The sequence below is a fragment of the Oncorhynchus kisutch genome, linkage group LG24 (assembly GCF_002021735.2).
Source record: "Oncorhynchus kisutch isolate 150728-3 linkage group LG24, Okis_V2, whole genome shotgun sequence".
In the NCBI taxonomy this organism is placed as follows: Eukaryota; Metazoa; Chordata; class Actinopteri; order Salmoniformes; family Salmonidae; genus Oncorhynchus; species Oncorhynchus kisutch.
This window is the reverse complement of record NC_034197.2, coordinates 14,569,959-14,593,834: the sequence shown is the minus strand read 5'-3', so window position 1 is coordinate 14,593,834 and position 23,876 is coordinate 14,569,959. Positions and strand designations below refer to the sequence as shown.

Sequence of the window (23,876 nt, the reverse complement as noted above, 5' to 3'; positions counted from 1 at the left end):
GGGTCAGTCTGCTCTTATCAAGGATCACAAGATGACCCCCTTATTTGATAAACTGACTACAGTATTGATGTTTGAACAACATAAACAAATATTTACATATACAGTATATGTGATTTGGTTCATACTCCATCTACATTTAGATATTGTTGTGAATTTGGGGGGTAGCCCGGTTGGAACTGAACCAGGCTCTCGCATTGGGGCAGTCTGTCATAAAGCTCTTATCAAGGATCACAAGACCACCCTCTCTTATGGGAAACACATCCCTGCCCCTCCAAACATCCATCCACACCCCTGATAGCCCCACAGTAGTGTCATCCCACTTCTGACTAATCAGTTCAGGGATTAGCCCAACCTGGACTCAAACCCAGGTCCCTGCGGGTGCGACTGTCAGTCCAACACCTTAGCCATGATACCAAGAGGTCCGAACCCCTTGACAAAATCACTAGGCTTGTACTAAAGGTCACCACACATCAGCATAACATTCTGAATTGACTTCACAACTGAATACAAATATAAAAGTGCTAAATTATCACAATGTTTATTTACTTTTCAAGTAACAACAAAAGACAAACAAATCCAAACAAATCCACTGTGGACAAATGCATGCACCATACACACATCAAAAAAATAATTTTTGCTCTTCTGCTTTATTAGCAGTGTTCTTCAGTCTGTTGCTGGGGACAAAGTGATTTTGACAAGATGACAGAACAGCAAAAGAGCAAGGAATCATGTGCGATTATGAAACGCTTTCCCTAAAATGTAATTCATTTCAAAATGTCTTTGATACATTGAAAATAATGACTGTGTCAGGCAAATACCAATTATTCAAAAAGTGATTTGTTTCTAAAAGCACTTTATACATAATAACAAAATCTACAAAGGGTTTTCTAATTGATAACCTGGCAAAAGCTAAATAATCATCATACTTGATGGTATGACAACAATCATCACAGTCCTAATGAGGCATCATGGTTGTTAGGTTCAATGTGGGCCACAGGGGCATAAGGCATATAGCAGCAGCAAACTGGAGTCGCTTGTGTTTCTTCTGCTCCATGGTTCATAACAGAAGTAGAGAAATATATTGCACTTTAAAAGATGAGTCAAAAATGTACCTCACAGGTAACCACTACAACGGGAACCACTAAAAGAGTGTCATGCGATCGAGTGGGTTGGGATGGATGTCTTCTTGGATGCCACAACTGTTGATGAGGAGACTGAAATAACTCATCTCTGTTATACACCCCCTGTCCCTTATCCATTGAATGCCAAGGGTTTTCCCATAGAAGTAACCAAACTCAGATGAGAAAGTCTGATAAATAATCAATCAAGAGACTTCGGAGAGGGCATATAGCACACTGGCTGCAAGTGAGTGATCCCTGTGTCACTCCATAGTAGTGGCACATAAATATCAAATTCAGGTTCAGGACTAGCTGCCTGCCCTCTTCCGCTTCATCCGACTTTTCTGAGGTAAATCTCACTTCTCTCGCAGGACACACACTCCTGCATCGCAACGCTGTGTGGCCATGGAGGTGACCACCTCCCAGTTGTCAATCACTGGGTCGTAACACTCGATACTGCTCAGAAGGGAGTTTCCATCATACCTGGAGAGAGGACAAAAGAGCACAGGGGAGAATGAACAACATCATATGGCTGTGTTCAGTCACATCCTCATAATCGAAGACTGGACCATAAGGGGAGGTTGCTTTTATGATTCAGATATTACAATGTTATCTAAGCAAGAATAATATAAATCAATTAAAAGAGTTGTCATACATAATTTATATGAATAATCCCAACCAAAATGCATCTATATCTCTGTCAATACTGAAGTTGGGTACAGAGTCGTGGTTGGATGGTAACACTCCTGGCTCTATGCACATGTACAACTCTCAGCTGGAGACCGGGGTTCAATCCCTGTGTCCTCCCTTGACTCTGTATCTCCTCTTCACCTGTCTCCCCCATTTGTTTCTCATCTGTCTGTCATTAAAAGCAATAAACATATGAAAGGACAGTGAATTTCCACTCCTTTAAAATATTGGATATTTTAAATATATTAAAGTCGGAGAGGGGTTTGGGATGTTTAGGCTTACCCAGCTATGGCGTAGAGTCGTCCCCGGAGGACAGTAGCTCCCACGTAGCAGCGGGGAGTGGTCATACTGGCTACCGTGGTCCAATAGTCTGTCCTAATGTTGTAAAACTCCACCGAGTCAAGATGCGCTGTTCCATCGAAGCCTCCCACCACATAGATGTGGTCGTTGAGCAAGGCTACACTGGCCCCTGAAACAAAGATTATAGGCCCTTCAGACATACTAACCATAGCCATATGTAGAGAGAGACATACTGTATATAGTCTATATACAGCCCTGATACTATTATATTGTCATAGTCTGGAGTACTGACCTGAGCGTTTGGTAGCCATGGGGGTAACATTAGTCCAGTGTCCTGTGTGAGGGTCATACCGTTCCACTGAATTGAGGATGTTCAATCCGTCGTACCCACCTGCAACAAATTACATACATCCTTACTAAGGTCAGGGGGAAAACCGGTGGTATTTTACATATCTATACATCAACACCATTACAAACTTAAATAAAACATCTTTAATACCCACCTAGACAGTATATGAGTCCACTAGCCACCACCAGGCCAGCCCCTTCCCTGGCTGTCTGCATGTCCCCCAGCATACTCCACTGGTCAATATTGGGGTCATATCGTTCCATGCTGGTGTGACGGCGACTCCCATCAAAGCCTCCAGCAACATAGATCATATCTGTGGGCAGAAAAGTGAGAAAAGAAACGTTCCAACAACTTTTTGGAAGTCTGCTTTAGATAACACTTACAGGGTTTTGTAACACCTGAGGACAGTCATTCTCTTCAGTGCTATTTGCTTTTGTAAACCCCGTGACAATGAGGACTGTCAATCAGAGAAGATCCTTTACCTCCGAGTGTTGTCGCCCCGGCAAGGCCCCGCCGTACATTCATAGTGGCGACGTTGTACCAGATACCATCCTCGTCGGCCGTGTAGTCCAAGCACTCCACCGAGCTAAGCCGCGATCGACCATCGTAGCCGCCAATCACATACACGCGGTCATTGAGGGACACGGTAGCCACGTAGCGCCTTTTCCGAGCAATGTTCTTTAAAAATATGCTTGGGATAAGTTAACCATGATCAGAGAATAGAGCCAAAATGTCTAATAAAAAAAAAATGCTACTTACAGGTAAAAAGCTCCACTCCTGAGTTTTAGGATCATACTTCTCAACAATATCTATAGGGGATTGTTGACTGCCGAATCCTCCAATAACGAGCAGGACCTCCTTGGCACCTTGAAGGAACAACAGTGAATCACTTCTTCACATCAATAACAAGGTGGCAACTCCCGCTAAGCTTGTATTGTATCCCTATCATTAGGACAAGAAAAGCACCTCTAAAAAGGGAGGGCAGTGCTGTACCTAATCTGGCTTGGGTGCGTGGCCCCTGCATCTCACTCCTCAGCTCAGGTCTAAGGTGAAATTTCTTGGCCTCATCCACAAGGTCTCGACAGGGAAGACTGCATCGAATGAGGGGCTGGAACACGTCAGAACATATACAGTACTTTATCCAGACATTAATAACACATAAAACACCACAAAAGTTTATTCCCCTGCTCAACACTTGCGGCCTGTTTTCCAGGCTCACACTATTAATCATTCTCAATTGAGAATCTTTATTGAAAGTGGATTTTAGGCCAGGACTAGGTTTAATTTATGTACGGGAAACTGGCTGTTGATGTATTACTGCCTCACCTCTGAGTCGATAACATCTGTGATATAGCGCGGAGTGAGCAAAGGCATCCGCACATGCTCCAGCATCTCCGATAAATACGTCTCCCTCTCTTTCCTATTGTGTTTAACCCAATTCAACACTGCCTCGAATACAGGCTCCTCTGAGTCCACCTGCAAATAGAGAAAATATGTATTGACAACCACACCCTGACAATAAAACCAAACATGCTTGTTGTAAAAATGGTAATCCTCGAGTATACCCACCCAAGGTCAAACATGCATTCAATCACACTGATTTCTTCACAGTAAATTCTCCAGTTTTAAATCAACACGGTATTACATTTAGTAGTGTTCCAGTGTCTATAAGGGTGCACACTTTTCAGTTATAATTAACAGACTGCCCAGTATAAAGCCTTATTTGCATATTTCCCAGTGTTCCTTGCCTTTCTAGTGAATTGTGTTTCAAGAGCGTATTTGTTAGTGACAGACACACATGGTTGTTGCCTTCATTCATTTTCAGTCCTGTGGTCTCCACCCAGTGAGATTCTAAGAGAAAATGCTTTCATAATAAAAAATGTGACAATACAATAGGTATTCCATAAGGCCTTATACTGAGGGCCTGGTTTTACCCTAATACAGTGGTCTGAAATTCACAGTTTACAGGCCATATCATGCCTTCAAGTCCACTTGTCCTGGCTTGCAAAGTGATATGTAATTCCAATTGGAATCCAGCCAGAGTGGGGATATCCAACATTTGGAATTCTTATTCACCCGCAACCTGCATTCAGAATGACTGCCAGGGTTGGGAAGACTAAGATATGAGACTTCCTAAAGCATATATACTTTAAAAACCATTTCAGTAATGTGTGCAATGAGTCCAAGTAACAGATTGGATTAGTTTAGAAACATTTGTTATTTATATTTAAGTGGCATAAGATTAATTAAATAATAAATCAACGGACATGCAAGACATAGATATTGAAACAAACAATTCTAAAAATCTACCTGAAATAGAGCATTCTGGGAAATATGATAATGATGGGCGTGGTTTTGGTTCAACTTTGATTATTAATAGTGAAGGGAAACTGAGGCTTTCTGAAATTGTTAACTATCTGTTCAAAATGCTCATTAGTGACATCAACCGGTCAGCAATAAATAGCAGCATGTGATTATCAGATATACATTTTTACTCCACTGTTTTCATTAAAACTCTGTGGTGCAGCGGTAAGTTGTTAGCTTTAGTAGCCTATAATCAGTTGGAATACCAGATTTGCACCTTTATATCATACTTCCCTTTTTTGCCTTCAAGTTTACTTTTTTTCAAAAACTGAATCTATGGCATTATTTAGGATGCTTAAAACATAAGCTTTTACTATACTAAATAAAACAAAAATTAAATAAAACAAAAATTTGAACAACAATGCAGAAAGTGTGGTTTCACATAAAACAATTTTCAAAACAGTAGGTCTTCAACGGGATTCGACCTCATAACCTCACACCCTCACATCCCGAATGTTCCATACTCTACTTGCTAAGCTACTGGTCAGGTGAAAGTTTTTGTACAAAAAACTATAAAGTAAGTATGGTGTCCAGTAGAGGTCGGTGTTTGAAAGCCACTTAGAATCTAAGAAAGCACCGAAACCACAGCCAAATCAGTGGGATCTCGCAACACATGTTTTGAAAAAGCACATGATCAAATGAAGCTTCGGACGTCATTGATAATTTGATTTGACTTCTGATAAAGTGATGTACGCATCGACACACACATTCCTCTGAGCTCCTGTATCAAATGTAACATCACTAGTTATTAACACCAACACTGGAGTTATTTTATACCAATAACTGTTAATTTAACACAGAGTTCATTTAACTCCTGAATCAACACTATACATTTTAGACCGAAAAATCAACACTAGGTAACACTGGCCAATTTTCTGTGTCCAAATAACTGAGATCAACTTCACTTCAAGAGAAAAGTCAAAGTCAGGTTTTCATTTATGATGTAGATACAGTCAACTAGGGCACAGTTACAAAAATAACAGGAAATTGTGCCTTTGATTTAACTAAGTGTACAGTGCATTCAGAAAATGTTCAGACCCCTTCCCTTTTTCCACATTTTGTTACGTTACAGCCTTATTCTAAAATGGATGAAATCAAAAAAATGCCCTCTTCAATCTACACACAATACCCCATGACAGTAAAAACAGGTTTTAGACATTTTTGCAAATGTATTACAAATAAAAAACAAATACCCTATTTACATAAGTATTCAGACCCTTTGCTATGAGACTCAAAATTGAGATCAGATGCATCCTGTTTCCATTGATCAGCCTTGATGTTTCTACAACTTGATTGCAGTCTACCTGTGGTAAATTCAATTGATTGGACATTCTTTGTAAAGGCACACACAGCTGTCTACAGTATATAAGGTCCCACAATTGACAGTGAATGTCAGAGCAAAAACCAAGTCATGAGGTCGAAGGAATTGTCCGTAGAGCTCCGAGACAGTATTGTGTCGAGGCAGAGATCTGGGGAAGGGTACCAAAACATTTCTTCAGCATTGAAGGTCCCCAAGAACACAGTGGCCTCCATCATTCTTAAATGGAAGAAGTTTGGAACCATCAAGACTCTTCCTAGAGCTGGCAGCCCAGCCAAACTAAGCAATCGAGGGAGAAGGGCCTTGTTCAGGGATGTGACCAAGAACCCAATGATCACTGTCACAGAGCTCCAGAGTTCCTCTGTGGAGATGGGATAACCTTCTAGAAGAACAACCATCTATGCAGCACTCCACCAATCAGGCCTTAATGGTAGAGTGGCCAGACAGAAGCCACTCCTCAGTAAAAGGCACATGACAGCCCGATTGGAGTTTTTACCAAAAGGCATCAAAAGAACTCTCAGACCATGAGAGACAAAATTCTCTGGTCTGACAAAACCAAGATTGAACTCTGGCCTGAATGCCAAGCATCGCGTCTGGAGGAAACCAGGCACCATCCCTACGGAGAAGCATGGTGGTGGCAGCATCATGCTGTGGGGATTTTTTTCGGCGGCCGGGACTGGGAGATTAGGCAGGATTGAGGGAAAGATGAACGGAGCAAAGTACAGAGAGATCCTTTATGAAAACCTGCTCCAGAGCACTCAGGACCTCAGACTGGGGCGAAGGTTCAACTTCCAGCAGGATAACAACCCTAAGTACACAGCCAAGACAACCCAGGAGTGACTTCGGGACAAGTCTCTGAATGTCCTTGAGTGGCCCAGCCAGAGCCCAGACATGCACCCGATTGAACATCTCCGGGGAGACCTGAAAATAGCTGTGCAGCAAGGCTCCCCATCCAACCTGACAGAGCTTGAGAGGATCTGCAGAGAAGAATGGGAGAAACTCCCAAAATACAGCTGTGCCAAGCTTCTAGCGCCATACCCAAGAAGTCTTGAGGCTGTAATCGCCTCCAAACGTGCTTCAACAAAGTACTGAGGAAAGTGTCTGAATACTTGTGTTAATGTAATATTTCTGTTTTTTTTTATACATTTGCAAACATTTCTAAAAACCAGTTTTTGTCTTTGTTATTCTGGGGTATTGTGTGTAGATTGATGAGGGGGTGAAATTATTTAATCCATTTTAGAACAAGGCTGTAACGTAACAAAATGTGGAAAAGGTCAAGGGGCTGAATACTTTCCAAATGCACCATATATTACAGACATTTGATCACGAAAATCATGACAAACAAAAATACTTTGAATTCATAGGTAAACTATAAATAAAGTCCCATGGTTATAATTATGTTTTTATAAAGAAAGATATGCGCTGTGCATTTAAAGACAGGAATTTCAGAGCACAAAAGCATACTTAAATCAAATTGTCTTCCCCATAATTTCAGAGCTAGGAAAATCTGCACAGGGGGCCCCATTAATGGAGATTATTGCAGGTCTACACTTGCACTGTTCCTTTCCAATTTGAGACTTGGGAAAAGTGACCCCACGCTTTCAAAGACGACCCTGAATGGAGATCAGAAATGCACTCGAGGCAGCATGACTGTGTGCTATCTGAATTCACAAACAAATTCAGTACACTATTCAACTTTGGTAGCACTTTACATCAAGTTTCTCTTGTAGCTCAGTATCATCATAATTACACCAGTAACAACATTGTATTAACATGTTGTTACTTAGTTCTTCAGTAATTGTAGTTTAATTGCATAGAAATTGAATTGTAATTACAAAAGAGGAACAGTGACTTTTCCTATTACAAAAACCATTCAACTCCATTAATACGCATTTACAAAGTGTTAAGGTTTTCTTCCGTCGAAAGAGAGGAGGACCAAAATGCAGCGTGGTTATCTCGATACATCTTTAATAAAGATAATAACGAACAATACAAAATACTAGAAACGTAACGTGAAAAAACCTAAACAGCCCTATCTGGTGCAAACAAACACAGAGACAGGAACAATCACCCACGAAACACTCAAAGAATATGGCTGCCTAAATATGGTTCCCAATCAGAGACAACGATAAACACCTGCCTCTGATTGAGAACCACTCTAGGCAACCATAGACTTACCTAGACAACTCTACTATACCACAATCTCATAACCTACAAAAAACCCAAGACAAAACACACCACATAAATAACCCATGTCACACCCTGGCCTGACCAAAATAATAACGAAAACACAAAATACTAAGACCAGGGCGTGACAGAACTCCCCCCCCAAGGTGCGGACTCCCGGCCGCACACCTAAACCCATAGGGGAGGGTCCGGGTGGGCGTCTGTCCACGGTGGCGGCTCCGGCGCGGGACGTGGACCCCACTCCAACAAAGTCTTAGTCCGCTTATATTGCGTCCCTAGATTGGCGACCCTCGCCGCTAACCTTGGCCTAGTAACCCTAACCAAGGGCCCCACTGGACTGAGGGGCAGCTCCGGACTGACGGACAGCTCAGGACTGAGGTAGCTTGGGGCTGAGGGGTAGCTCGGGACTGCGGGGTAGCTCGGGACTGAGGGGTAGCTCGGGACTGAGAGGAAGCTCAGGACTGAGAGGAAGCTCAGGCAGGTTGATGGCTCTGGCAGATCCTGGCTGACTGGTGGTTCCGGCAGATCCTGGCTGACTGGCAGATCCTGGCTGATTGGCGGATCCTGGCTGAATGGCGGATCCTGGCTGAATGGCGGATCCTGGCTGCTCCATGCTGACTGGCGGCTCTGGCTGCTCCATGCAGACTGGCGGCTCTGGCTGCTCCATGCAGACTGGCGGCTCTGGCGGCTCCATGCTCTGGCAGCGCTGGACAGGCGAAGCGCACTGTAGGCCTGGTGCGTGGTGCTGGCACTGGTGGCCTCTGATTGAGAACCACTCTAGGCAACCATAGACTTACCTAGACAACTCGGGACTGAGGGGTAGCTCGGGACTGAGAGGAAGCTCAGGACTGAGAGGAAGCTCAGGCAGGTTGATGGCTCTGGCAGATCCTGGCTGGCTGGTGGTTCTGGCAGATCCTGGCTGACTGGTGGTTCCGGCAGATCCTGGCTGACTGGCAGATCCTGGCTGAATGGAGGATCCTGGCTGAATGGCGGATCCTGGCTGAATGGCGGATCCTGGCTGAATGGCGTCTCTGGCTGCTCCATGCTGACTGGCGGCTCTGGCTGCTCCATGCTGACTGGCGGCTCTGGCTGCTCCATGCAGACTGGCGGCTCCATGCAGACTGGCGGCTCCATGCAGACTGGCGGCTCTGGCTGCTCCATGCAGACTGGCGGCTCTGGCTGCTCCATGCAGACTGGCGGCTCTGGCTGCTCCATGCAGACTGGCGGCTCTGGCGGCTCCATGCAGACTGGCGGCTCCATGCAGACTGGTGGCTCTGGCTGCTCCATGCAGACTGGCGGCTCCATGCAGACTGGCGGCTCCTTGCAGACTGGCAGCTCTGGTGGCTCCTTGCAGACTGGCAGCTCTTTGCAGACTGGCAGCTCTGGCAGCTCCTTGCAGACTGGCAGCTCCTTGCAGACTGGCAGCTCCTTGCAGACTGGCAGCTCTGGCTGCTCCTTGCAGACTGGCGGCTCCTTGCAGACTGGCAGTGCTGGACAGGCGGGAGACTCCGGCAGCGCTGAACAGGCGGGAGACTCTGGCAGCGCTGAACAGGCGGGAGACTCCGGCAGCGCTGGAGAGGAGGAAGGCTCTGGCAGCGCTGGACAGGCGAAGCGCACTGTAGGCCTGGTGCGTGGTGCTGGCACTGGTGGTACTGGGACGAGGACACGCACAGGAAGCCTGGTGCGGGGAGCTGCCACCGGAGGGTTGTTGCGTGGAGGTTGTACTGGATAGACCGGACCGTGCAGGCGCACTGGAGCTCTTGAGCACCGAGCCTGCCCAACCTTACCAGGTTAAATGCTCCCGGTCGCCCTGCCAGTGCGGCAAGGTGGAATAGCCCGCACTGGGCTATGCAGGCGAACCGGGAACACCGTGCGCAAGGCTGGTGCCATGTAAGCCGGCCCAAGGAGACGTCCTGGAGACCAGATGCGTAGAGCCGGCTTCATGACACTTGGCTCGATGCTTACTCTAGCCCGGCCGATACTAGGAGCTGGTATGTACCGCACCGGGCTATGCACCCGCACTGGGGACACTGTGCGCTCCACAGCATAACACGGTGCCTGCCCGGTCTCTCTAGCCCCCCGGTAAGCACAGGAAGTTGGCGCAGGTCTCCTACCTGGCTTCGCCATACTCCTTGTGTGCCTCCCAAGAAACTTTTGGGGCTGACTCTCGGGCTTCCATCCACGCCGCCGTGTTCGTCTCTCCAACTCCATTCTCCTATAACCCTCTTCGCACTGCTCCAGCGAATCCCAGGCGGGCTCCGGCACTCTCCCTGGGTCGACCGCCCACCTGTCTATTTCCTCCCAAGTCGTATAATCCAGACTTCGTTGCTCCTGCTGCCGCTGCCTGTCACCACGCCGCTTGGTCCTTCTGTTACGGTTTTCTTCCGTCGAAGGAGAGGAGGACCAAAATGCAGCGTGGTTATCTCGATACATCTTTAATAAAGATAATAACGAACAATACAAAATACTAGAAACGTAACGTGAAAAAACCTAAACAGCCCTATCTGGTGCAAACAGAGACAGGAACAATCACCCACGAAACACTCAAAGAATATGGCTGCCTAAATATGGTTCTCAATCAGAGACAACGATAAACACCTGCCTCTGATTGAGAACCACTCTAGGCAACCATAGACTTACCTAGACAATTCTACTATACCACAATCCCATTACCTACAAAAACCCCAAGACAAAACACATCACATAAATAACCCATGTCACACCCTGGCCTGACCAAAATAATAACGAAAACACAAAATACTAAGACCAGGGCGTGACTCAAAGGCTACCTAATGGCTACCTAATTTACAAAGGCTACCTAATGGCTACCTAATTTACAAAGGCTACAATGTAACAACAACAATATTACAATCCAATTAGAGCTTTAAAACACAGGTATAATACCTCATCAAATCCACCTTTGTTTACCTGGATTTCATCGCATTTAACTAGTTTTTCAACCTCGTTCTGGCAGAGCAGCATAAACTCCTCATGTTGAACAACCTCAGGGAAGTGCTTCTGAGAGAAGAGCTCAGCGGCCTGCATCAGGTCAAGGCAATTGTGGGTCTCAGCAAAGTCCCGAATGCCCAGGCAGTTTGTGGGATCAAGCTGACTATCCAGAAAGTCACAACATGCTCTTTTCACTCCTGAGGAATACAAAGAAGTGCAGGACGTTAATTTGTGAAATAATGTTGAAGTATTTAAAACTATATGTAACTTTTTGGGCAACCTGACAAAATTCACATAGAAATGTGTGTTATATTATCTGTCACTCTCATTAAAAGCAAGTCTAAGAAGCGGTAGATATGTTCTATGTATGTCATTTCTTTGCTTCCCGTTGTTTTTGTGTCTTTCACTTTTGGTTTTGTACACCAGCTTCAAACAACTGAAAATACAATATTTTTGGTTATAGAAAATATATTTCACAGCGGTTTAGATGGTACAATGATTCTCTACACTATACCTGCTTGTTTTTTTCACAAACTGAAATTTGCAACCTGGAAATGGCAGAGCGATTTCTGCCTAGTGCATCTTTATTTTGCTAAAAACTAACAATGTTTCAACTATATTATCAAATTAGCAACACATTAGCCAATCATATTGCACAAACCTGATAAGGGGTGCTGATGGGTGTGCATTTCCTTTTACAAAGGAGCAGATTTAGATTTAACTGTCATACAGCTGTTTTGAAAGCCAAGAAGAAAAAATAAAAATTGAGTACAATACAATGATATAATTTACTTTATTGGGACTTAACGCCTAGTTAAAGCTGCCAAGCTTGCTAGGACAGAACAAATACAACAAATGCCAAAGCCTTTGAGCCCAACAATGGCAGGAGTCTCTCACAGCCTACCCCACCCAAATTGAGAGGCCTTTGAAGCCCCCTCCCACTGTTCAGTCCATCCACTGGCATTTTATACCAGAAATCTGCCTCTAGAAAAAAGCTTCTCCCAAGTGGGTGTGACACCTACAGTGGGGCAAAAAAGTATTTAGTCAGCCACCAATTGTGCAAGTTCTCCCACTTAAAAAGATGAGAGAGGCCTGTAATTTTCATCATAGGTACACTTCAACTATGACAGACAAAATGAGGGGGGAAAAAATCCAGAAAATCACATTGATTTTTAATGAATTTATTTGCAAATTATGGTGGAAAATAAGTATTTGGTCAATAACAAAAGTTTATCTCAATACTTTGTTATATACCCTTTGTTGGCAATGACAGAGGTCAAACGTTTTCTGTAAGTCTTCACAAGGTTTTCACACACTGTTGCTGGTATTTTGGCCCATTCCTCCATGTAGATCTCCTCTAGAGCAGTGATGTTTTGGGGCTGTTGCTGGGCAACACGGACTTACAACTCCCTCCAAAGATTTTCTATGGGGTTGAGAGCTGGAGACTGGCCAGGCCACTCCAGGACCTTGAAATGCTTCTTACGAAGCCACTCCTTCGTTGCCCGGGCGGTGTGTTTGGGATCATTGTCATGCTGAAAGACCCAGCCACGTTTCATCTTCAATGCCCTTGCTGATGGAAGAGGTTTTCACTCAAAATCTCACGATACATGGCCCCATTCATTCTTTCCTTTACACGGATCAGTCGTCCTGGTCCATTTGCAGAAAAACAGCCCCAAAGCATGATGTTTCCACCCCCATGCTTCACAGTAGGTATGGTGTTCTTTGGATGCAACTCAGCATTCTTTGTCCTCCAAACACGACGAGTTGAGTTTTTACCAAAAGGTTCTATTTTGGTTTCATCTGACCATATGACATTCTCCCAATCTTCTTCTGGATCATACAAATGCTCTCTAGCAAACTTCAGGCGGGTCCGGACATGTACTGGCTTAAGCAGGGGGACACGTCTGGCACTGCAGGATTTGAGTCCCTGGCGGCGTAGTGTGTTACTGATGGTAGGCTTTGTTACTTTGGTCCCAGCTCTCTGCGGGTCATTCACTAGGTCCCACCGTGTGGTTCTGGGATTTTTGCTCACCGTTCTTGTGATCATTTTGACCTCACAGGGTGAGATCTTGCGTGGAGCCCCAGATCGAGGGAGATTATCATTGGTCTTGTATGTCTTCCATTTCCTAATAATTGCTCCCATAGTTGATTTCTTCAAACCAAGCTGCTTACCTATTGCAGATTCAGTCTTCCCAGCCTGGTGCAGGTCTACAATTTTGTTTCTGGTGTCCTTTGACAGCTCTTTGGTCTTGGCCATAGTGGAGTTTGGAGTGTGACTGTTTGAGGTTGTGGACAGGTGTCTTTTATACTGATAACAAGTTCAAACAGGTGCCATTAATACAGGTAACGAGTGGAGGACAGAGGAGCCTCTTAAAGAAGACATTACAGGTCTGTGAGAGCCAGAAATCTTGCTTGTTTGTAGGTGACCAAATACTTATTTTCCACCATAATTTGCAAATAAATTCATAAAAAATCCTACAATGTGATTTTCAGGATTTTTTTTCTCATTTTGTCTGTCATAGTGTAAGTGTACCTATGATGAAAATTACAGGCCTCTCTCATCTTTTTAAGAAGGAGAACTTGCACAATTGGTGGCTGACTAAATACTTTTTTGCCCCACTGTACTACCTGTCTCCCCCTGTCTGGTACAGGTACCCTCGCTACACTCCCCCCTCTCTCCCGAGCTATCGCTCGCCTTCAGCACACACGCACTGTTGTGGCGAGTGACTCTGAACTGACACTGGCTAGCCCCAAGTCATTATCCTCTACGGGATCAGTGTCCCTTCACCGGGATGATTGAGCTAACATGTGCTAATGTGATTAGCATGATGTTGTAAGTAACAAGAACATTTCCCAGGACATAGACTTGTCTTATATGGGCAGAAAACTTAAAATCTTGTTAATCTCACTGCACTGTCCAATTTATAGTTGCTATTACAGTGACAAAAATACCATGCTATTGTTTGAGGAGAGTGTACAACAAAAAAAATCTTATCACGGCAACTGGTTTGTACATGCACCTCTGAAGGTAAATAATGTACTTACATTCAGTAATATTGCTCTGATTTGTCATCCTGAGGGTACCAGAGATAAAATGTAGCATAGTTTTGTTTGCTAAAATCACATTTTATATTCAAATGTAGGAACTGGGTTCTAAAGTTTCTGAGACTGCACTTATGAAGGTGGTAAATGACCTTTTAATGGCGTCAGACCGAGGCTCTGCATCTGTCCTGGTGCTCCTAGACCTTAGTGCTGCTTTTGATACCATCGATCACCGCATTCTTTTGAAGAGATTGGAAACCCAAATTGGTCTACACGGACAAGTTCTGGCCTGGTTTAGATCTTATCTGTCAGAAAGATATCAGTTTGTCTCTGTGAATGGTTTGTCCTCTGACAAATCAACTGTAAATTTCAGTGTTCCTCAAGGTTCCCTTTTAGGACCACTATTGTTTTCACTATATATTTTACCTCTTGGGGATGTCATTCGAAAACTTTCACTGCTATGTGAATGACACACAGCTGTACATTTCAATGAAACATAGTGAAGCCCCAAAATTGCCCTCACTAAAAGCCTGTGTTTCAGGCATAAGGAAGTGGATGGCTGCAAACTTTCTACTTTTAAACTCTGACAAAACAGAGATGCTTGTTCTATAGGTCCCAAGAAACAAAGAGATCTTCTGTTAAATCTGACAATTAATCTTGATAGTTGTACAGTCGTCTCAAATAAAACTGTGAAGGACCTCGGCTTTACTCTGGACTCTGATCTCTCTTTTGACTAACATATCAAGACTGTTTCAAGGACAGCTTTTTTCCATCTACGTAACATTGCAAAAATCAGAAACTTTCTGTACAAAAATGATGCAGCAAAATTAATCCATGCTTTTGTTACTTCTAGGTTAGACTACTGCAATGCTCTACTTTCCGGCTACCCGGATAAAGCACTAAATAAACTTCAGTTGGTGCTTAATAAGGCTGCTAGAATCCTGACTAGAACCAAAAAATGTGATCATATTACTCCAGTGCTAGCCTCCTACACTGGCTTCCTGTTAAGGCAAGGGCTGATTTCAAGGTTTTACTGCTAACCTACAAAGCATTACATGGGCTTGCTCCTACCTATCTTTCCGATTTGGTCCTGCCGTACATACCTGCACGTACGCTACGGTCACAAGACGCAGGCCTCCTAATTGTCCCTAGAATTTCTAAGCAAACAGCTGGAGGCAGGGCTTTCTCCTTTAGAGCTCCATTTTTATGGAACGGTCTGCCTACCCATGTGAGAGATGCAGACTCGGTCTCAACCTTGAAGTCTTTACTGAAGACTCATCTCTTCAGTACGTCATATGATTGAGTGTAGTCTGGCCAAGGAGTGTGAAGGTGAACGGAAAGGCTCTGGAGTAACGAACCGCCCTTGCTGTTTCTGCCTGGCCGGTTCCCCTCTCTCCACTGGGATTCTCTGCCTCTGACCCTATTACAGGGGCTGAGTCACTGGTTTACTGGTCCTCTTCCATGCCATCCCTAGGAGGGGTGCGTCACTTGAGTGGGTTGAGTCACTGACGTGATCTTCCTATCTGGGTTGGCGCCTCCCCTTGGGTTGTGCCGTGGTGGAGATCTTTGTGGGCTATACTCGGCCTTGTCTCAGGATGGTAAGTTGGTGGTTGAAGATATCCCTCTAGTGGTGTGGGCGCTGTGCTTTGGCAAAGTGGGTGGGGTTATATCCTGCCTGTTTTGCCCTGTCCGGGGGTATCATCGGATGGGGCCACAGTGTCTCCTGACCCCTCCTGTCTCAGCCTCCATTATTTATGCTGCAGTAGTTCATGTGTCGGGGGGCTAGGGTGAGTCTGTTATTTCTAGAGTACTTCTCCTGTCTTATCCAGTGTCCTGTGTGAATTTAAGTATGCTCTCTCTCTCTCAGAGGACCTGAGACTTAGTACCATGCATGAGGACTATCTGGCATGATGACTCCTTGCTGTCCCCAATCCACCTGGCCGTGCTGCTGCTCCAGTTTCAACTGTTCTGAACCCTGACCTGTTCACCGGACGTGCTACCTGTCCCAGACCTGCTGTTTTCAACTCTCTAGAGACAGCAGGAGCGGTAGAGATACTCTTAATGATCGACTATGAAAAGCCAACTGACATTTACTCCTGTGGTGCTGACTTGTTGTACCCTCGACAACTACTCTGATTATTATTATTTGACCATGCTGGTCATTTATGAACATTTGAACATCTTGGCCATGTTCTGTTATAATCTCCACGTGTCATCAGACTCACCTGGACTCCATCACTTCCCTGATTACCTTCCCTATATATGTCACTCCCTTTGGTTCCTTCCCTATATATATATGTCACTCCCTTTGGTTCCTTCCCTATATATGTCACTCCCATTGGTTCCTTCCCTATATATATATATATATATGTCACTCCCATTGGTTCCTTCCCTATATATATATGTCACTCCCTTTGGTTCCTTCCCTATATATATATATGTCACTCCCTTTGGTTCCTTCCCTATATATATATATATATGTCACTCCCATTGGTTCCTTCCCTATATATATATGTCACTCCCTTTGGTTCCTTCCCTATATATATATGTCACTCCCTTTGGTTCCTTCCCTATATATATATGTCACTCCCTTTGGTTCCTTCCCTATATATATATATATATGTCACTCCCTTTGGTTCCTTCCCTATATATATATATATATGTCACTCCCTTTGGTTCCTTCCCTATATATAATCACTCCCTTTGGTTCCTTCCCTATATATATATATATCTGCCACTCCCTTTGGTTCCTTCCCTATATATATATATATATCTGCCACTCCCTTTGGTTCCTTCCCCAGGCGTTATTGTTTCTGTTTCATGACTGTGCGTTGTTCGTGTTTCTTGTTTTGTATTATGTTGCGTTTATTTATTAAAACACTCACTCCCTGAACTTGCTTCCCGACTCATCGTCAAAAAAGGTCGCCAAAGCACACACATCCCTGGATCGCTCGTCTTTTTTTCATTTTAATGGCAGCTAGCGACTGAAATGAGCCATCAATCAACAAACACTCAATTATGGACACTCTTACTGAGAGTTGTGGCTGCTTCACGTGATGTATTGTTGTCTCTACCTTCTTACCCTTTGTGCTGTTGTCTGTGCCCAATAATGTTTGCACAATGTTTTGTGCTGCTACCATGTTGTTGTCATGTTGTGTTGCTGCCATGGTATGTTGTTGTCTTAGGTCTCTCTTTATCTAGTGTTGTGGTGTCTCTCTTATTGTGATGTGTGTTTTGTCCTATTATAGATATATATATATTTTTTATTATTTTTAATCCCAGCTCCTGTCCCCGCAGGAGGCCTTTTGGTTGGCCGTCATTGTAAGTAAGAACTTGTTCTGACTTTCCTAGTTAATGTTTTTTTAAAGTAAAACAAAATGGTACTTTATTCCGCAAAGTACATACTGTGAATGTAAAGTATAGTGCATATAGCACACCCTGTGTCCAAGGGTTGTCATATTATTTTTTCACTTCTCAATTTACCTTTGAGCTGCAGCAGACAGGCAGCAGGAAGCAGTTCCTGGACATTCTCCACTGTGACCAGGACTGTCTCTGTGTAAACAAAGTCCAGCAGGATCTCCATGGTGGACGCGGTCAACCCCTGAATGTCTACGAAGGATTTCCCTTTCTCTGACAGCTGCAAAAGAACAACAGCAAAGACAGACACGTCATCTTAAATGACTAGTTACTAGTAGTACTAGTTAGTAGTCTCTCTCGCCAGACCCTGGATGCTCCGCACGCTCCATCTGGCTGTGAGAAGAGACTAGACTAAAGGGGAATACATCACACAAAAAATATAAATTGTTTATTATTTGTCATACATGTGTAGGAAGCAGTGAATGATAGTCAGCTTTGTTAGTAAAAGAGCAATGCTCACCTGATTATTCATAGAGAGCTAAAAATGTTAAAGGAAAGAAACTAGGTCAACTGAGCTGCATAGAAATAATTAGCATTGGACTATTTCTGCTATGCACTTTCATGGCTTTTTTGTGGTTGTGAATATGATCCATGCAATTTAGTTCAAGTTTGTATTAAATGAATAACCAGATGGCAGTCCGATAAGACACCGAAAGACAAAAAATGAATAGCAGTTTAATTTCAGCCTACACAAATCTTAGCTGGGTTCTAAGCACAAGGGATATGTAGAAACTATTTTGGTAATGTCAACCTCAGAATCAGTTAATAAATTATTCCGTCTCTTTCTGCATATAAAGAGAACCACCAGCAAAAGTATTTAGAAAGTTATTATTGCTGATGACACTGGTGATCAGTCTGGTTAGGATTAGATTTCCGGGCAACCTTTTTTTGTCCTGGTTTTGTGAGGAGTCACCTCTACATTATCGCCAGTCTTGTGCTTACAGTTACCTCGCTGGTGAACATGGCGCAGAAGTAGTCACTGCAGGCTGCCAGGACAATGCGGTGCACAGGAAAGTCAGTATTCTCCACTCTCAAAGTGATGTCACAGAGTGTGTTGCTCTTACGAAGTGCGTTCATGGCATTGAGGATGGATTTGGCATGGGAGTTGGTCATGATGTCTTTGGGAGCCATGGTACTGTACTTGACAAGAGGGCCTCAAGTTTCAAGAATCTCAACGTGCTGCAATATCTGGCAAAAACAGAAAAGCGCGATTGAACATAGTTTGCAGGCAAAGATGACAAATGATGATACATTACATGAGACCTCGACCACTGAGGTTCACAGCTGTTTAAAGTGCAGGCAAAATACATGTTTTTATTTCACCTTTATTTAACCAGGTAGGCTAGTTGAGAACAAGTTATCATTTGCAACTGCAACCTGGCCAAGATAAAGCAAAGCAGTTCGATACATACAACAACACAGAGTTACACATGGACAAACATACAAGAGAGCAAACATACAATCAATAATACAGCAGAAAAAGTATATATACAGTATGTGCAAATGAGGTAGGATAAGGGAGGTAAGGCAATAAATAGGCCGTGGTGGTGAAGTAATTACAATGTAGCAATTAATAAACACTGGAATGGGAGAATGTGCAGAAGATGAATGTGAAAGTAGAGATACTGGGGTGCAAAGGAGCAAGATAAATAAATAAATACAGTATGGGGATGAGGTAGTTGGATGGTCTATTTACAGATGGGCTACGTACAAGTGCGGTGATTTGTGAGCTGCTCTGACAGCTGGTGCTTAAAGCTTGTGAGGGAGATATGAAATTGTGTGCCAACATAATGTGTAACGTAACTTATATGAAAAGTAATTACTTATATTTTGCACCATTTTCTTCAAACCTGAAAATGCTGTGAAGGCATGCCCATTTTCTGAAGAATTGCATTATGGGCCCTCAAAGCACGGCAATTGTATCCACTGCTTATTTAGGATTTTATTTGTATTTATTTTTTAGAGAAATTGTTTTTATTTTTTGTATTATTATTATTTTATTTTACATAGGGGAACACAAGTACATATAAAGAATATGCAAAGGACAATTGGGCTAGGGAGTACAATATCACATTACACAAGGACCTCAAGGGACATACATACATTTATAATTCTAAAAGCTTTTTTGTTGGTAGAGTATTTTATTGTCTTTAAAATATGTTTCAATTTATTTTTGTAAGGTAAGAAAATGTGTTTTATTTGTAAATTTACATTTATAAATAATAATTTTGGCCAAAAGAATAATTACGTAAATTAAAATTACGTAAAATTGTTTCAACTTATTTCTATCATAGGTAAAGAATCAGTGTAAATCTTCATGTGTTCAATTATAAATCTACTGATGTCTTGCCACAGATTTCTTACATGAATACAATGCCAAAAAATATTCAACACTGTTTCTGGGTGGTCACTACAATGTATATATTACTAATTCATATAGTGAAAAAAAAGAAGAAACTTCCTTCATTTTGTTAATAAGTATATATGTGTAGCAACATCCAACCTTTTTTCCAACCGATATTATCAATACAACCATTCCAATAAAGCATGACATAAAGTATAGATACAACAACCTGTTGGAAAAAAATGCTTGTATAGCTCTATTGTTGTTGAATGGACCAAAAGAAAAACAAATCTTTCCTACCAATGAGTCAACAGGGTTAATCATAGGTATGTTTTTATTTAACCTTCATTTAACTAGGCAAGTAAGTTAATAACACATTCTTATTTACAATGACGGCCTACCAAAAGGCACAAGCCCTACTGCGGGGACGGGGGGTTACGGTCATGTTCTGAGGATCAGGTCTTGACATTTTCCTGAATAATAAAGCATCACCTGAGGGAATGGCATCTTAAACAATTGAAAAATCTTTAGGCGTGACAGGGATCTTGTAAAGTATACTTTTATGAACTGGGTGGTTTGAGCCCTGAATTCTGATTGGCTGAAAGTCATGGCGTATCAGACAGTATACCACAGGTATGACAAAACATTTAGTTGTACTGCTCTAATTATGTTGGTAATCAGTTTACAATAGTAATAAGGCTCCTCGGGGGTTTGTGGTATATGGCCATGGTCAATATACCACAGCTAAGGGCAGTGTCCAGGCACTCCACGTTGCGTTGTGCGTAGGAACAGCCCTAGCCGGCATATATTGGCCATATACCACACCTCATCGGACCTTAATGCTTAAGAATACTTGTATTTTGGCGAATGCAGTATGACATCCGGGAACTTTTGGCATACTAACATATCCATACTATGACCAATAATCATACTACATACTTAAGTACGAATATTCGAACACAGCTGGATTCCGATAGCTAGCTAACGTTCCATTTCTTTGGCTAAACTGGTGTAGCACATGGGGATGTGTGGAACTTACTCCTCAGTCTGAAGTGTCCCCACATGCGCCAACAAATTGCTATATTTTCCGCGTAGCGCCGACTGGCTCGCTTTAGGGGGGGATCACGTGTGCCAGCAAGGCAGAGGTTCCGAATTAGTGCCAGGTATGGGCCGAATTGGAAGGAAGTTGTACTCGTTAAATAAGCGACGTTACACTGGCATACGTCCAATTTGAGTTGAATTAGATTTACTCAAAGCAAGGATTTTAAATAAGATTTCACCTTATGACGTTTTCCAACTCCAAATAGCTAAATAACTAGCAGGTGGTTATGCCGAGGCCAACAAGCCGCAGATAACCGTTGCTAACTACGAGTTAATGTTTTGAATGAATATGACAAGACAAACTACCAAATAAGGAGCACGAATGGCACACACAGTATCAAGCAATACAACTACCCACCACCTAGCTAGATAGCATTAGCAAGCTAACTAGCTAACTCCAATGCAATGATGGCAGACGTCCAAGTCACAGTTGAGGATGCCAAATGTGATCCATGGTAGCGTGTGCTTTCCTGCAATAGTGTGGGCTATTGCGAATGAGTTTTTCAAAGTAATTACTAACAAAATATTAATTTCAAGGATGTCGCAACAACTCTTGCTGGAAAGCCTTCCGCAGTCAGTGTAGCCTTTGACAAAAACACGATGACTATACGTCACGACTCACATACGCACAAGCAGACCTCTAATGTGAATGTGCATGTTTTTACTATTGAAAGTAAACACTGAACCAATGTAAACACACCCGCAAAAACTCAGAATCAAAGCAATACATTTTTTTTCTCCATTTTTAACAAATTTAGCACGTTTTTTTTTGTTTGTTTATTGTTGTGACCGCCTGCTTGAAATTGCAGGCGCAGGGACGCTGGAGTTCGATTTCTTATGAATGGTGCCAAAAGCGCAACATCGTCAACTTGGCGCACACCGGTGCTCAAGCCACAAGAGTATATTTAGTCCCTGGGACATCATTCCTACTATATATACAGTACCAGTCAAAAGTTTGGACACACCTACTCATTCAAGAGTTTATCTTTATTTGTACTATTTTCCACATTGAAGAATAATAGTGAAGACATCAAAACTATGAAATAACAGCTTCTATCTCAAGGCCATCAGACTGTTAAACAGCCATCACTAACATTGAGTGGCTGCTGCCAACATACTGACTCAAATCTCTAGCCACTTTAACAATAAAAAATTGGATGTAATAAATGTATCACTAGTCACTTTAAACAATGGCACATTATAAAATGTTTACATACCCTACATTACTCATCTCATATGTATAAACTGTACTCTATACTATCTACTGCATCTTGCCTATGCCATTCGGCCATCGCTCATCCATATATTTATATGTACATATTCTTATTCATTCCTTTACACTTGTGTGTATAAGGTAGTTGTTGTGAAATTGTTAGACTTGTTAGATATTACTGCATGGTCGGAACAAGAAGCACAAGCAATTCGCTACACTCGCATTAACATCTGCTAACCATGTGTATGTGACCAATAAAATTTGATTTGATAACACATATGGAATCATGTAGTAACCAAAAAAGTGCTAGTAGCCACCCTTTGCCTTGATGACAGCTTTGCACACTCTTGGCATTCTCTCAACCAGCTTCATGAAATGCATTTAAATTAACAGTTGTGCCTTGTTAAAAGTTATTTTGTGGAATTTCTTTCCTTCTTAATGCATTCTAGCCAATCAGTTGTGTTGTGACAAGGTAGGGCTGGTATACAAAAGATAGCCCTATTTGGTAAAAGACCAAGTCCAAATTATTGCAATAACAGCTCAAGTAAGCAAAGAGAAATGACAGTCCATCATTACTTTAAGATATGGAGGTTCAATGAAGGTCCAATCCAGAAAATGTCAAGAAATTTGAAAAGTTTCTTTAAGTGCAGTCACAAACCATAAAGCTCTATGATGAAACTGGCTCTCATGAGGACCGCCACAGGAATGGAAGACCCAGAGTTACCTATGCTGCAGAGGATAAGTTCATTCGAGTTAGCAGCAAGAGTTACCAGCAAAATAAATGCTTCACAGTTCAAATAACAGACACATCTCAACATCAACTGTTTAGAGGAGACTGCGTGAATCAGGCCTTCATGGTCAAATTGCTGCAAAGAAACCACTATGAAAGGACACCAATAAGAGGAATAGACTTGCTTGGGCCAAGAAACAGTTACAATGGACATTAGACCAGTGTAAAGTTGGTCTGATGAGTCCAAATTTTAGATTTTTGGTTCCAACCGCCGTGTCTTTATGAAATGCAGAGTAGGTGAACAGATGATCTCCGCATGTGTGGTTCCCACTGTGAAGCACGGAATAGGTGGTGTGATGGTGCTTTTCTGGTGACACTGTCTGTGATTTTATTTAGAATTCTAGGCACACTTAACCAGCATGACTACCACAGCATTCTGCAGTGATACGCCATCACATCTGGTTTGCACTTAGTGGGACTATAATTTGTTTTTCAACAGGACAATGACCCAACACACCTCCAGGCTGTGTAAGGGCTATTTGACCAAGAAAGAGAGTGATGGAGTGCTGCATCAGATGACCTGGCCACCACAATCACCCGACCTCAACTCAAATGAGATGGTTTGGGATGAGTTGGACTGCAGAGTGTGGAAACTCCTTCAAGACTGTTGGAAAAGCATTCCAGGTGAAGCTGGTTGAGAGAATGGCAAGAGTGTGCAAAGATGTCATCAAGGCAAAGGGTGGATACTTTGAAG

The 23,876-nt window shown here is 42.9% G+C and overlaps 1 protein-coding gene across 4 annotated transcripts; it reads right to left on the bottom strand.

Annotated features, from left to right (window-relative positions):
• Positions 1 to 513: 513 nt before the first annotated feature.
• On the bottom strand, positions 514 to 21,813 carry klhl12 (kelch-like family member 12). 4 transcript variants are annotated; one of them, XM_020459677.2, is made up of 13 exons: positions 21,538 to 21,813; positions 18,683 to 18,922; positions 17,801 to 17,954; positions 11,255 to 11,472; positions 3,784 to 3,933; positions 3,451 to 3,565; positions 3,217 to 3,323; positions 2,940 to 3,135; positions 2,612 to 2,770; positions 2,401 to 2,499; positions 2,091 to 2,277; positions 1,950 to 1,977; positions 514 to 1,601 (listed from the first exon to the last, which is right to left on the bottom strand). In XM_020459677.2, exons 2-13 carry the CDS (start codon positions 18,863 to 18,865, stop codon positions 1,596 to 1,598), a joined length of 1,602 nt encoding a protein of 533 aa, XP_020315266.1. In that variant the 5' UTR covers positions 18,866 to 18,922; positions 21,538 to 21,813; the 3' UTR covers positions 514 to 1,595. The 4 variants fall into 4 exon arrangements, 3 of the variants coding, with proteins under 3 accessions (XP_020315266.1, XP_020315265.1, XP_020315264.1); XR_002252036.2 differs by having other exon boundaries at positions 1,485 to 1,601; positions 1,774 to 1,977; XM_020459676.2 differs by having other exon boundaries at positions 514 to 1,977.
• Positions 21,814 to 23,876: the final 2,063 nt, after the last annotated feature.